General features: G+C 39.3%; 1 protein-coding gene across 6 annotated transcripts in view; it reads right to left on the bottom strand.

Moving 5' to 3' along the window:
* Positions 1–11,051, bottom strand: part of LOC138823808 (lysine-specific demethylase 6A-like) — a 172,552-nt gene extending 161,501 nt beyond the window's left edge. For all 6 annotated transcript variants that reach the window (XM_070017362.1, XM_070017368.1, XM_070017363.1 and 3 more), the window contains exons 1-2: positions 10,476–11,051; positions 10,244–10,307 (exon numbers count right to left, since the gene is read on the bottom strand). In XM_070017362.1, coding sequence (XP_069873463.1) covers positions 10,244–10,307; positions 10,476–10,627 — 216 coding nt within the window. In that variant the 5' untranslated portion in view covers positions 10,628–11,051. The remainder of the gene's footprint in view (positions 1–10,243; positions 10,308–10,475) is intronic.
* Between the last annotated feature and the right edge of the window lie 1,735 nt (positions 11,052–12,786).

Here is a 12,786-nt window from a genome sequence, read left to right as displayed (position 1 = left end):
GCAGAAAATTCCTGAGATTCTTATTTACAATTAATTACTCAAAAACCGAAGTGGCGCTGTGGCTCAAGTGGTAGAATGCTAGCTTTGAACACAAAAAGGCTGAGAGACAGTGCCCAGGATCAGAGTTCAAGCCCCACAACCGACACAAAAAAAAAAAAAAGGAAAAAAAAAACAAAACAGAAACAGAGTAACACAGATTCATAGAACTTAATGTGGATACAGAAGAGCCTAGGCAAATGGAAGATTTAATTAAAGTTTCACTGGAACTTAACTTCACTAACTTCTTGTACTACCTCGTGTTTCTCTAGGCTTTGCTTGCAAAAAGAAGGTCATTCTCAGATAAGCAAAGCAAAAAGTTCATCAGCAGAATTCCAGGAATGTTGAAAGGAACTCCACAAGTTAAAAAGAAAGAATTAGCAGTACAAAACTATATCAAAGAAATTTCTTGTCAGGTACTGGTAGCCCATACTTGAACTCCTAGTTACTCACAAGGTTGGGATCTGAGGATCTCAGTTCAAAACCAAACCATGTAGAAAAGTGAGTTACCTCTAATTAACCACCAACATGCCAAATATGGATGTATAGATTAGGTTAGAATACTTTGAAAAAGACAAGAGTATGAGTTCATGAGTTGAAACATGTGCATCCACTTACATAAACAATTCTTTTTTTTCTTTTTTTTGGTCAGTCATGGGGTCTGAACTCTGGGCCTGGGCACTGTCCCTCAGCTCTTCAGCTCAAGGCTAGCCACTTGAGCCATGACACCACTTCTAGCTTTTTCTGCTTCTATGGTGCTGAGGAATTGAAACAAGGGCCTCATGCATGGCAAGGCAAGCACTCTACCACTAAGCCACCTTCCCAGCCCTTCTACATACACAATTCTTAAGGGTAAGTATATGAATAATAACTAATAACTAATAATAACACTCCTTTTAAAAGTACCTAGTAACAGAACGAACAATGTGGCTAAAAACAAAAACTAGTAGCTAACTCTGTGTGTGTGTGTGTGTGAGAGAGAGAGACTTGCACATGCCAATCCTAGAGCTTGAAATAAGGGACTGGATGCTGCTCCTGTGCTTTTTTTGTTCAAGGCTAACTAATGCTCTAACATTTGAGCCACAGGTCCACCTGAGGCTTTTTGGTGGGTAATTGGAGAGTCTCATGAACTTTACCTCTCAGGCTAGCTTCAAACAGGATTCTCATACCTCAGCCTCCTGAGTACCTAGGATTACAAGTATGAGCCACAGGTATCAGGGAGTATTTAATTTTTTAGGCACAAAATGTAAATTTTGGACCCTTTTCACCAAGATGATGACCAAAATGAATAAGGAAGCTCCTGCCCTTCCTAAAGCCAAAGCCAAGGCAAAGACTTGAAGCCCAAGAAAGGCAGTAATGAAAGGCATCCCAGCCACAAAAGAAAAAAAAAAAAAAAAAAAAAGCCAGAGACCAATCCTCATGCCTGTAATCCTAGCTATAGTCAGAAGAGGCTGAGATATGCAGATCACAGTTCAAAGCCAACCTGTATTGTGCGGCTCAGAGTTGCAGAATGCTAGTCTTGAGCCAGTCCCTTGACCAACAAAAAATAAAAAAATACAGGCACTTCACCAATCTTCCAGTGGACCAGGACTTTGCAGCTTTGGAGAGAGCCAAATTTCCTCATAAGAATGCCTCATCAAGATCCTCCTGATCATTGACTCAGCCATGAAGAAGATAAAAGAACATGAATGTTCTTTGCAAATGTGAAAAAAAGCTCTACAATGGTGACAGGACTAAGGTCATACCATAAGACCTAGTGGAAAGAAAGCATATGTTCGACTAACACTGATTATTATGTTTTAGATCTTGCCAACAAAACTCGAATCACCGAAACTCAATCCAGCTGGCTAATTCCAAATGTGATCTTTCTCCACCATTTAAAAAAAAAAAAGTGGGGCTGGGAAGGTGGCTCAGTGGTAGAGCGTTTGCCTTGCATGCCTGAGGCCCTGGGTTCGATTCCTCAACACCACATAAAGAAAAAAGCCAGAAGTGGCGCTGTGGCTCAAGTGGTAGAGTGTTAGCCTTGAGCTGAAGAGCTGAGGGACAGCGCCCAGGCCCAGAGTTCAGGCCCCATGAGCGGACCCCCCCCAAAAAAAAGTAAGCTGGGCGCAGTGACTCACACCTGCAATCCTAGCTACTCAGGAGGTTGAGATCTGAGGATCACTGTTCAAAGCCAGCCCTGGGAGGTAAGTCTGAGAGACTCCCCAATAAACCACTAGAAAAACTGGAAGTGGAGCTGTGGCTCAAGTGGTAGAGCGCTAGCCTTGAGCTGAAGAGCTGAAGAGTTAAGGGACAAAAGCCCAGGCCAAGTTCAAGCCACGTGACCAAAAAAAAAAAAATAAAGAAGAAGTAAGTATAGGACCACGGTTATGGGACAATTGGCAGAATACTGGCTGCCAAACACAACGCTGCGTTCAAATCTTGGTATTTCCCCTAAAATCACCTAGAAAATATAAACCTGTTATAGCTTTACCATAAAGTGAAAATAAGAGTGAAACAAAAAGTGAAACATCAAAATTTGGCTAAGCTGGGCACGAGTGCAGGTTGCCCATACTTATAATCCTAGCTACTCAGGAACATTAAAACTAAAAGCTAGTAGGAGCACAAAAGTCTATGAAACTCTAGTAAAATTAACCCACAAAATGACAGACTGGAGACCTAACATATGGATATAGTATTTGGCATGATAAATAAGAGAACTGAAAGAATCCCAGTACCAGAACATACAGACAATACCATTACCAACAAAACATCATTAGAATAATAAATCAAACAAAACACAAAGATAGTAAGAGAAAGCTGGGCACTGGTGGCTCATCCCTGTAATCCTAGCTACTCAGAAGGCTGAGATCCGAGGATCCTGATTCAAAGCCAGCCTGCGCAGGAAAGCCCATGAGACTCTCTCCAATAAACCACTAGAAAACTGGAAGTAGTGCTGTGGCTCAAGCAGTTGAGCGCTGGCCTTGAGCAGATTTCAAATCCCACGAACCAAAAAAAAAAAAAGATTAAAAAAAAGATACTAAGAGAATTAAAGACCTTTTAAGACAAGTAAAAAAATAACAAAATAACATTAGGAACTCTTACATATAAGTAATGGATATAAATAAGCAAAATTCCAATTAGAACAGATAAATTGGATGAATGAATAGAAAAACAAAGATCACAATGCCAACAAAAACTTACTTTAGATCTGAGGACCTCATGGTTAAAAGAAAAAGATCAGAGCTGGGAAGGTGGCTCAGTGGTAGAGCGCTTGCCTTGCATGCATAAGGCCCTGGGTTCGATTCCTCAGCACCACATAAGAATAAAGCCGGAAGTGGCACTGTGGCTCAAGTGGTAGAGCGCCTTGAGCTGAAGAGCTGAGGGACAGCACCCAGACCCAGAGTTCAGGACACCCCCAAAAAAAGAAAAGAAAAAGATCAAGCCAGGCTTTGGTGGCTCACATCTATAATCCTAGCTACTTAGAAGACATGAAGTCAGCCTGGGCAGGAAAGTCCACTAGATTCTTATCTCTTATTAACCACAGAAAAAGCTGGAAGTAGTGCCTTGGATCAAGTTGTACAAAGCTAGTCTTGAGCAAAAGAAGGTCAGGGACAGTGTCCAAACCCAGATTTTCAAGCCCCAGGACTGGCAAAAAAAAGATCAAGAAGAGACTATTATATAGGAACTAGACACTGTAGGTGGCTATTGGCCAAAATAGACAAGAAAAATATAGAGGAAAAAATACATTGTAAATAATAATATAATTTTATTTTAAATATTATGAACATATAAGGGCTTAACACTATAGCACCAAAGAATATGATGACTATATTAAGTAAATACAATAATGAAGACACTGGGACATTGGATACTTTAACTGCTGATTTCAATTAGGTACAGAACTACAGACCACTATTATTAAGCAGGCACACATTCTTCTGAAGCGGGTATGGAACAAATGCAACACAACTACATATTGATCCCCAATACAAGTCTTAATGAAGAAAACAAAAACTATAGTTATCTTCTATCACAATAAAATAAAACTGGAAATCAACACAAAAACAGAAAATTAAAAATCTATAATACATGGAAATACAGTTGTCATTCAAACAAAAAGGAAAGTGGAGGTAAGGAGATCAAAGTCAGAACCAAGTCCAAGCCAAAAACCTAGGATCAAAAGCCAAGACAATTTAATATTAAAATATATATTACACTCACAAGATATTATGTTAGAAATGAACTACATAACTTGGGGGACTGGCTGTGGGAAGAAAAGTGGGAGAAAAATGACCGAGAGGTAACAAGTTCGACGTACTCAATATCTATGTATATAACTGTAAGCCCTTTGTACAACACCTTGACAATAAAATAAAATAAATATATATATTACATAGACAATATGTTATTTTTAACACATATATCATAATATATAATTATATTGTATACTGTATAATCATACATATATGTGTGTATATATGTGTCTGTTCTGGGGCTTGAACTCATAGCCTAGATGCTGTCCCTAATCTTTTTTGATCAAGGCTAACTAACACTCTATCACTTTGAGCCACAGCTCTACTTTTAGTTTTCTAGTGGTTGATTGAAGTTTCATGGACATTCCTGCCCACAATGGCTTCAAACCACAATCCTCATATCTCAGCCTCCCGAGAACCTAGGATTACAGGTGTGAGCCACCAGCACCCAGCTTTATACTATATAATATGTAGTTATTATTGTATTATATATTATTATAATATATTGCATATATTATTATTATACGTTCTATTATATATTGCGTGTTATAGTATATTAATAAATTATTACATAATATACAATATGATATAATGTACCAATATAATATTTAACATAATAATAATATTTATATTATATAATATAAAACACATTGCATATATTATCAGTATAAGATATATAAATGTATCTAAAGGAGAAAAATGCTAGAGGCATGGCTCAAGTTAAAGAGAACATATGTAGCAAGCAAGAGGCTAGGTTCTGAATTCAAACCCCAGAACTATTCCCAAGTAGAGAGAAAACATCTTGAGCGTTTAACCAAACAACGAATCAGGGAGCTGGGAAGGTGGCTCAGTGGTAGAGCTCTTGCCTTGCATGCATGAGGACCTGGGTTTGATTCCTCAGCACCATATAAGCAGAAAAAAAAGCCGGAAGTAGCATTGTGGCTCAAGTGGTAGACCACGAGCCTTGGGCTGAAGAGCTGAGGGACAGCACCCAAGCCCAGAGTTGAGGCCCCACAACCGGACCCCCCCCCCAAAAAAAAGAAAAAGAAAGAAACATTATAGGAGAATTTACATATCTAGAATTTACATATCTAGAAAAAAACATAAAAATAGCAAAATTCGTAGTATGCAAAAGTAATAGCATTAGTAAAATGGGAATTAGAGCAATAAGCCTATTTTTTTTAAATGGTTGAAGTTGCCAGGTACTGGTGGTTCATGCTTGTAGCTACATAGGAGGTTGAGATTGGAAGACAGCCAGTTCAAAGCCAGTCAGGATAGGAAAGATTATGAGATTCTCATTTCCAATAAACCATCAAAAAGCCTTAACTGGAGCTGTGATTCAAGTGGTAGTGCATTTGTCTTCCAAAAACTCAAGGAAAATACCCCAACCCTGAATTAAATCCCCTGGGACAACACAGAAAGAAAAAAAAAGTTAAATGTCTACAACTTAGCTGCAACAACTGAAAGAAGCTGGGTACTGGTAATGCTGTAATCTTAGCTGCTCAGAGGCACAGATCTGAGGATTGCAGTTTGCTATCTGAGACACATCTCCAATTAACCAAAGAAAATCCCTAACTGTGGAAACAGGGGTAGAAAACCACAAGAGCACCAGACTTGAGTGCTACAGATAGTGTGCAGGCTCTGGATTCAAGGCCTAGTACTGACACAATGAATGAATAAATAAAACCACTGATTACTAAACAAGAAAGCAGTACTCAAGCTGAGATCCAAAGACTGACCTTTCAGGGCAATTTAGGCAGACAAATATGAGATTTTTTTTTTTTTTGGATCAGTTGTGGGGCTTGAACTCTGGGCCTGAATGCTGTCCCTCAGGTCTTAAGCTCAAGGCTAGCAACTGTACCATTTGAGCCATAACACCACTTTGGGTTTTGGTGGTTATATGGAAATGAGTCTCACAGCCTTTCTTACCGGGGCTGGCTTTGAACCATGATCCTCATATCTCAGTCTCCTGAGTAGCTAAGATTACCGCTATGAGCCACCAGCACCCAGCTAAAATATGAGACTCTTATGCTCAATTAACCAGCAAAAAGCCAGAAGTAAGCTATTAGCTAATGTTTTTGATGCTAGTTATCCAGGTGGGTCAGATCTAAGGATCAAAGGTCAAAGCAATCCTGGGCAGAAAAGTCTGTAAGAGTCCTAATCACCAAAAATAAGAAAGTGGAGGTCAAGTGGTAGAGCACTAGATCAGGGACAGCACCTAGGTCCTGAGTTCATTACAAAGCCAAAAGTGAAGGAAGTGCTAGCATAGAACAATAAAGTACAAAAAGTCTGAGTTCAAGCCCAGAATAGGCAAAATTAAAAAAGAGAAAAGTGTTTCAATGGATAAACAAAACTTTTGAAAGTAATATTATACTTGTCTTGATGACAAAAACTTCACATATTTAAGCATATCAACATATAATAAAAGTAGCCAGGCACTGGTGGCTCACACCTGTAATCCTAGCTACTCAAAAGGCTGAGATCTGGGATCATGGTTCAAAGCCAGCTGGGGGCAGGAAAGTCCGTGAGACTCTTACCTTCAATAAACCACCAGAAAACTGGAAGTGGTGCTGTGGCTCAAGTGGTAGAACACTAGCCTTGAGCTGAAAGAGCTGAGGGACAGTGCCAAGGCCAAGAGTTCAAGCCCCATGACCGACAAAAAAAAAAAAAAATATATATATATATATATATATGTTTTAAATACATTTTAGTGTAAATCAACTGTGCCTCAATAAAGTCATCTTAATTCAGAAAAGAGGGGAATGACAGTGAATCTCAGTAGATGAGCACGCAAGAGGAAAGCCTTAGTTCAACTATCTGACTCTGGAAAAAAAAGAAAAAAAATTTCCATGTGGATGCAAGCCCACATATAAATGAACACAACTGCAATGTGAAGACTCATTAAACAACTTTAATGTTATGTTAATGAATCAAATCTAAATGAAAGTAAATCAATATCTCATCTCAATTAACAATATACATAATTATACTGTATTTAATGGTCTGTCATAAACACAATTACACTTTACAGCTTCTCGCGTTAAAATATTATTGCAGTTAAAGTTGAAAAAATGCCCAACATCCTACCAATATTTGAAAACAATTCATTATAACTTAAATCTAGTACAAGTAACAGTTGAAAAACTCATTCCCAGTTGATACTATTACCAATGACTCACTGGAAAAAAAATGTACACTGAAGTATTTGGAGGGGGAAAGGGTTGGCTAGTATGTGGCTTAGAGGTAGAGTGCTTGCCTAGCATGCATGAAATCCTAGTTTCCATTCCTCATTATCACATAAACAGAAAACAGAAGTGGCTCAAGTGCCTTGAGCAAAAGAAGCTTAGGGACAGTGCTCAGGCCAGACTTGGGTTCAAGCCCCAGAACTGCCCCCCCCCAAAATTTTTTTTTCAACTGGTATTATTCCATATTGTAAATAAATCAAACTTATTTCCTATTATAACTAAAGTAATAATGACCATTATTTTCTTCTTTTTCTTTTGGGCAGAAAAGGGGCAGGTCATTGGACTTGAACACAGGGCCTGGAGGGTATCCCTGAGCTCTTTTGCTCAAGGCTAGCATTCTACTTTGGGCCACAGTGCCACTTGCGATTTTCTTGGAGGTTGATTGGAGAGGAGAGTTTCACAGACTTTCCTGTGGGAGCTGGTTTTGAACTATGATCCTCAGATCTCAACCTCCTGAATAGCTAGGATTACAGGCATGTGCCACCATGGCCCCACTCCATTCTTTTTAAAATATTATTAATGCAACCAACTTCAAACTGTAAGTTAAACATTCACTTCAAATCTTTTTTTCTTTTTTTTTTTTTGGTCAGTGGTGGGATTGAACTCTAGGCTTGGGTGCTGTCCCTGAGTTCTTCAGCTTTAGGCTAGTGCTCTACAACTTTAGCTACAGCGTCATTTCTGGCCTTTTCTGTGGAATCAATCCCAGGGCCTCATGCATGCAAAGCAAGCACTCTACCGCTGAGCACCTTCGCATTCCCTAAAATCCTTTTTTAATGTACTAAACTTACAACTTTGAAAATATTCAAATTATTTAAAGATGTTTAGTATTATTTTCTTTTTTATATAAAGGAAAAAATGAAGCTGAGTCTGTAAGACTCATCACCAAGCCAGGTGCTGGTGGCTCTCACTTGTAATACTAGCTACTCAAGAGGTTGAGATCTGAGGATGGCGGTTCAAAACAAGCCTGGGCAGGAAAGTCCACGACACTTTGATTTCCAATTAGCTACCAGAAAACTGAAGTGGCTCTGTGGCTCAAGCAGTAGAGCTCCTGCCTTGAGCTAAAGAGCTGAGGGACAGAGGCCAGGCCCAGAGTTCAGGCCCCAGGATTGACAAAAAAAAGATCTATGAAAATTAAATCCTCATGAATGGTTGATACACACAATGGAATCCTGGTATTTACAACAACATGAATAATTAGATAATTTAGATAATTATGCCAGGTAAATTAGACACTGACAAGTACAACATGGGAAATTTTAAAATGCTGACATTATAAAAATGAGAAGAGAATGGTAGTTACCAGACACATAGGAGGGAGAGGGAAAGATTGGTCAAGGAGCAAACAGCTCCACTATCACTAAGATACTGTACATTTTAAAAATCTATATGAAATAATTTTCAGTTTTCACCATAAACAAATTAAGAGCCAGGCGTCCATGGCTCATGCCTGTAATCCTAGCCACACAGGAAGCTGAGTTCTGAGGATTAGTTCAAAGACAGCCCTAGCAGGGACAGGTTATCAGACTCTAATCTGCAATAAGCCACTCAGGAAAGTGAAAGTGGCTCTGTGGCCCAAGTAGTAGAATGCTAGCCTTGAGTTGAAGAGCTGAGGGACAGCACCCAGGCCCAGAGTTCAAGCCCCACTCCGACAAAAAAAAAAAAAGAAATTGAGAGATAAGTATGGTAAATATGATTAAAATATTACCTAATGTGTATATGTATGAAATTAACATAAACATACTTTTTCATTTATAACTTCTTCAATATTATCCAAAGAATAAAACTAGGAATATGTGATTTGAAGTCATATTGTCAAGTTCTCAATTACTGATTTCAGTAACACAAGATTGAGTGGAGCATGCTTCTTGTCTTTGGCTAGTCATATAATAGTAAGTGACAGAAAATAAATCTCATTGTAACCAGAATTTGATTGATAAAATTCCACAGAAACGAAGGTTACATAACTTTTATGTCTAAATGTCCTCAAACTGATAAATATATTCGACTTTTTAATGTTGTGTTCGATATGGAATGTGATACAAGAACTCTTTTACAAGAAATCTACATTTTTATTAAGCCCCAGAATATGCTTCACTATTTCGTAGCTAAGATTTCCTTGTTTATAACTTCTCCCTTTATTAAAGCTTCCTGTATTTTTCGTCAATGTTTCCCGCCATCTTGCCTGATAGCAGCCATTAACTAAACGGCATTGTCTACTATTTGTATAGGTTGTTAAATCCTAAAAATATAAATAATTCAACTTCAGGTCAAATATATATTAATCGGTACACAGGTAAAAACCCTAATCTTTAGCGTAATAAATTACCTTTGATTTATTACTTTTGAAACAAGGGATATATCGAGTGTAGAGAACTAAAGTGGGGGAGGGGAAAGCATGTAAGTAATAAAATTTAAAAACTTCATACATGTTCTTTGATGCTAAATCCAGAGATCATCAGCTTTACCAGCAAAAAAAAAAAAAAGTTCCATTAAAAAACAGACAATAAATAATATTCATTTTGTTGGGCCCAGCTCTAAAGCGCTACTTCAAAGTCAGGAAAAAGTGGGGAGTAAGACAGATATAAATAAGACAATACAGATTTGAAATAGTTTTCGAAAGCGTCTTGCCATTGTTGTCGGCCACAAAGACAGGCGGAACATGAGGGGGCTTGGGTCTGGAGTAGCGAGAACTCGTAGGCCAAAAGAGGGTTTTCGCAGTTGCCTTACCTTCCCAAGTAGCGTTTTCGTCCTGTCGCCATCGTCGCGAAGGCTCAGGAATCCGAAGAGACGGCTGTGGGAAGAAACACGGCTTGTTAAAACTCATTTCAGAGAGGTATTTACTGGTCCTTTCCCGAGGGTCAAGCTCCAGTCACCACCGCCGGCAAGCTTCAGTTTAGTCTTTCTGAAGAGTGGCGCCAGCCCATCTGGAGCCAACTTGCCCGGCGACAGCTGTCTGTACCTGTCCAGTCCATCGAGCGACTCCTTCTCCTTTATAGTTAGACTGGGAGTAAGCTCTTCGCCGTCTCCACTCGCTTTTTCCGCCGCCATTTTATTTTCGTCATCATGGAAGGTAGCAGTGGCAGTCGGGAGAGACAGTCCGCCGGATTTCATGAAAATGCAACAAATTTACCACCACCACTATGTCTCTCAGCTTTCCCAAATTCACCTTACCGAGATGTTAAAATAACACCCTCAAACGCAGCTTGACATTGCAAGACTAACTTTATCTGCTCTTTTGGCAAAGCCACACACAGACACACAGACACAGACACACACAGACACACACACACACACACACACACACACACACAGACACACACACACACACACACACACACACACACACACACACAAAGCAAAGGCAAAAGCTATAAACGTAGGAACAGCAGAGCTCCGCGGCAAGTTATATCAGCTGGCAGACGATTAGTAGAAGAAGACCGAAGGTAGTAATGTTGCAGAATTAGAGACAAATTCTTAGAACATTAAACTTAGCCAGCTGCAGCATAACGTAGTGGTGATTGGGTCAAAAGGTGAACCCCACTCAGAGGCTGTGTCTTCTCCCCACAACTAGCCAGGTTGACCTATGGGAGCTAACGGATCGTCTCACGTGACCTTTGTTGACTTACGTCAGCAATTGTGCCACTAAACTTGCTAGCTGACAAACTCCTCCCTAGAGAGGTACAGCTGCTGACCGAGAAACACACATTAACTTGGTGGGTAGCGTTGTTGGACATGCTTCGTGGAAATACTTACGAGGATAGAACGTAGTATTAGCTACTCGTTGGTCAGAGAATGAAAAGTCCAGGCCGGGTTATTTGTTTAGTCTGTTGGCCTTACAAAAACGAAATGAAAAGTATACTATAAATCAACAATCTCTAGCTGTGAATACGATGCCAAATGAACACACTAAATTTATCTTATCTACTTTTTTCTTTGTGACGCAAAACCTTGCAGACTCTTATGTAGGACCTGGAATATCTAGAAGAAGATCCCATTAAAGCAAAGGGCTTAACCTGTTACATTAGCCTGCAGATGTCTTCCTCGAAGGAATGAAAAGCCATCCAGCAGGCTCCAAAATTCAATTGATCCATTGATGTCAAATATTAGTGCTATTTGTGTTTAGCAGTTCTTATAATGTCTAGAAAGAAACAATACAAAATACTTGTAAGACAGTTGTTAAGACATCACCAAAATTTTATTATTTTATTATAATATATTCATTATTTTATTGTAATCTGACAGTGAGAACATGATGGAACAAACAGGAGCTCCTTCTTATATGACTTATAAATAGGATTTTAGGAATCTTTCTATAAAAGATTACAAGGGGCTGGGAAGGTGGCTCAGTAGTAAAGCGCTTACCTAGCATGCATGAGATTCTGGGTTCAATTCCTCAGCACCACATAAACAAAAAAAGCCAGAAGTGGTGCTGCAGCACTTGGTAGAGCACCAGCCTTTAGATGAAGAGCTGAAGAAAAGCACCCAGGCCCAGAGTTCAAGCCCCACAACAACAACAACAACAACAAAAATGATTACAAGGGGCTGGGAAGGTAGGGCTCAGTGGTAGAGCACTTGCCTTGCATGCATGAGGCCCTGGGTTCGATTCCTCAGCACCACATAAGCAAAAAGAAAAAAGCCAGGAGTGGCACTGTGGCTCAAGTGGTAGAGCACTAGCCTTGAGCTGAAGAGCTGAGGGACAGCACCCAGGCCTAGAGTTCAGGCCCCACGACCAGACCAAAAAAAAAAAAAAGAATATTACTTCATTTAACATTCTCCAGCTCTATCCATTTCCCTGTAAATGACATATCTTCTATGCACACATATTCATACACACATCATATTTTCTTAATCCATATATTGATCAGCTCTGTGCTGCTAAACCTATCATGAATAGTGCAGCAATGAATATAGATGAATATCTTTAGTGTATCCTAACTTGTAATATTCTGGATGGATGCCTAAGAGAGCTATAGCTATCATAGTGTAGTTCTAGTTCTGTTTTGTTATATGAGAAATCTGTAAACTGCATTCCATGGTTGTTACACCAATATACATTCCTTACATCTCTGCCAGCATTTTGTTGTTGTTGTCCTTAATTGTGGAACTAGAACTAAGGATCTGAGTGCTATCCAGTGCTATCCTTGAGCTTTTTTTTTTTTCCCTCAAAGCTAGCATTCTCTGTGACGGAGTGCTTTACCATTCAACCACAGCTCTATTTCTGCTTAGTTGGAGATAGAATCTCACAGACTTTCCTCCTGGGGTGGCTTTGA

This window comes from Dipodomys merriami, unplaced genomic scaffold (genome assembly GCF_024711535.1).
Source record: "Dipodomys merriami isolate MVZ:Mamm:240054 unplaced genomic scaffold, mDipMer1.0.p SCAF_123, whole genome shotgun sequence".
Taxonomy (NCBI): domain Eukaryota; kingdom Metazoa; phylum Chordata; class Mammalia; order Rodentia; family Heteromyidae; genus Dipodomys; species Dipodomys merriami.
Note: the sequence above shows the minus strand (reverse complement) of the source record. Positions and strands in the feature narration are given on the sequence as shown.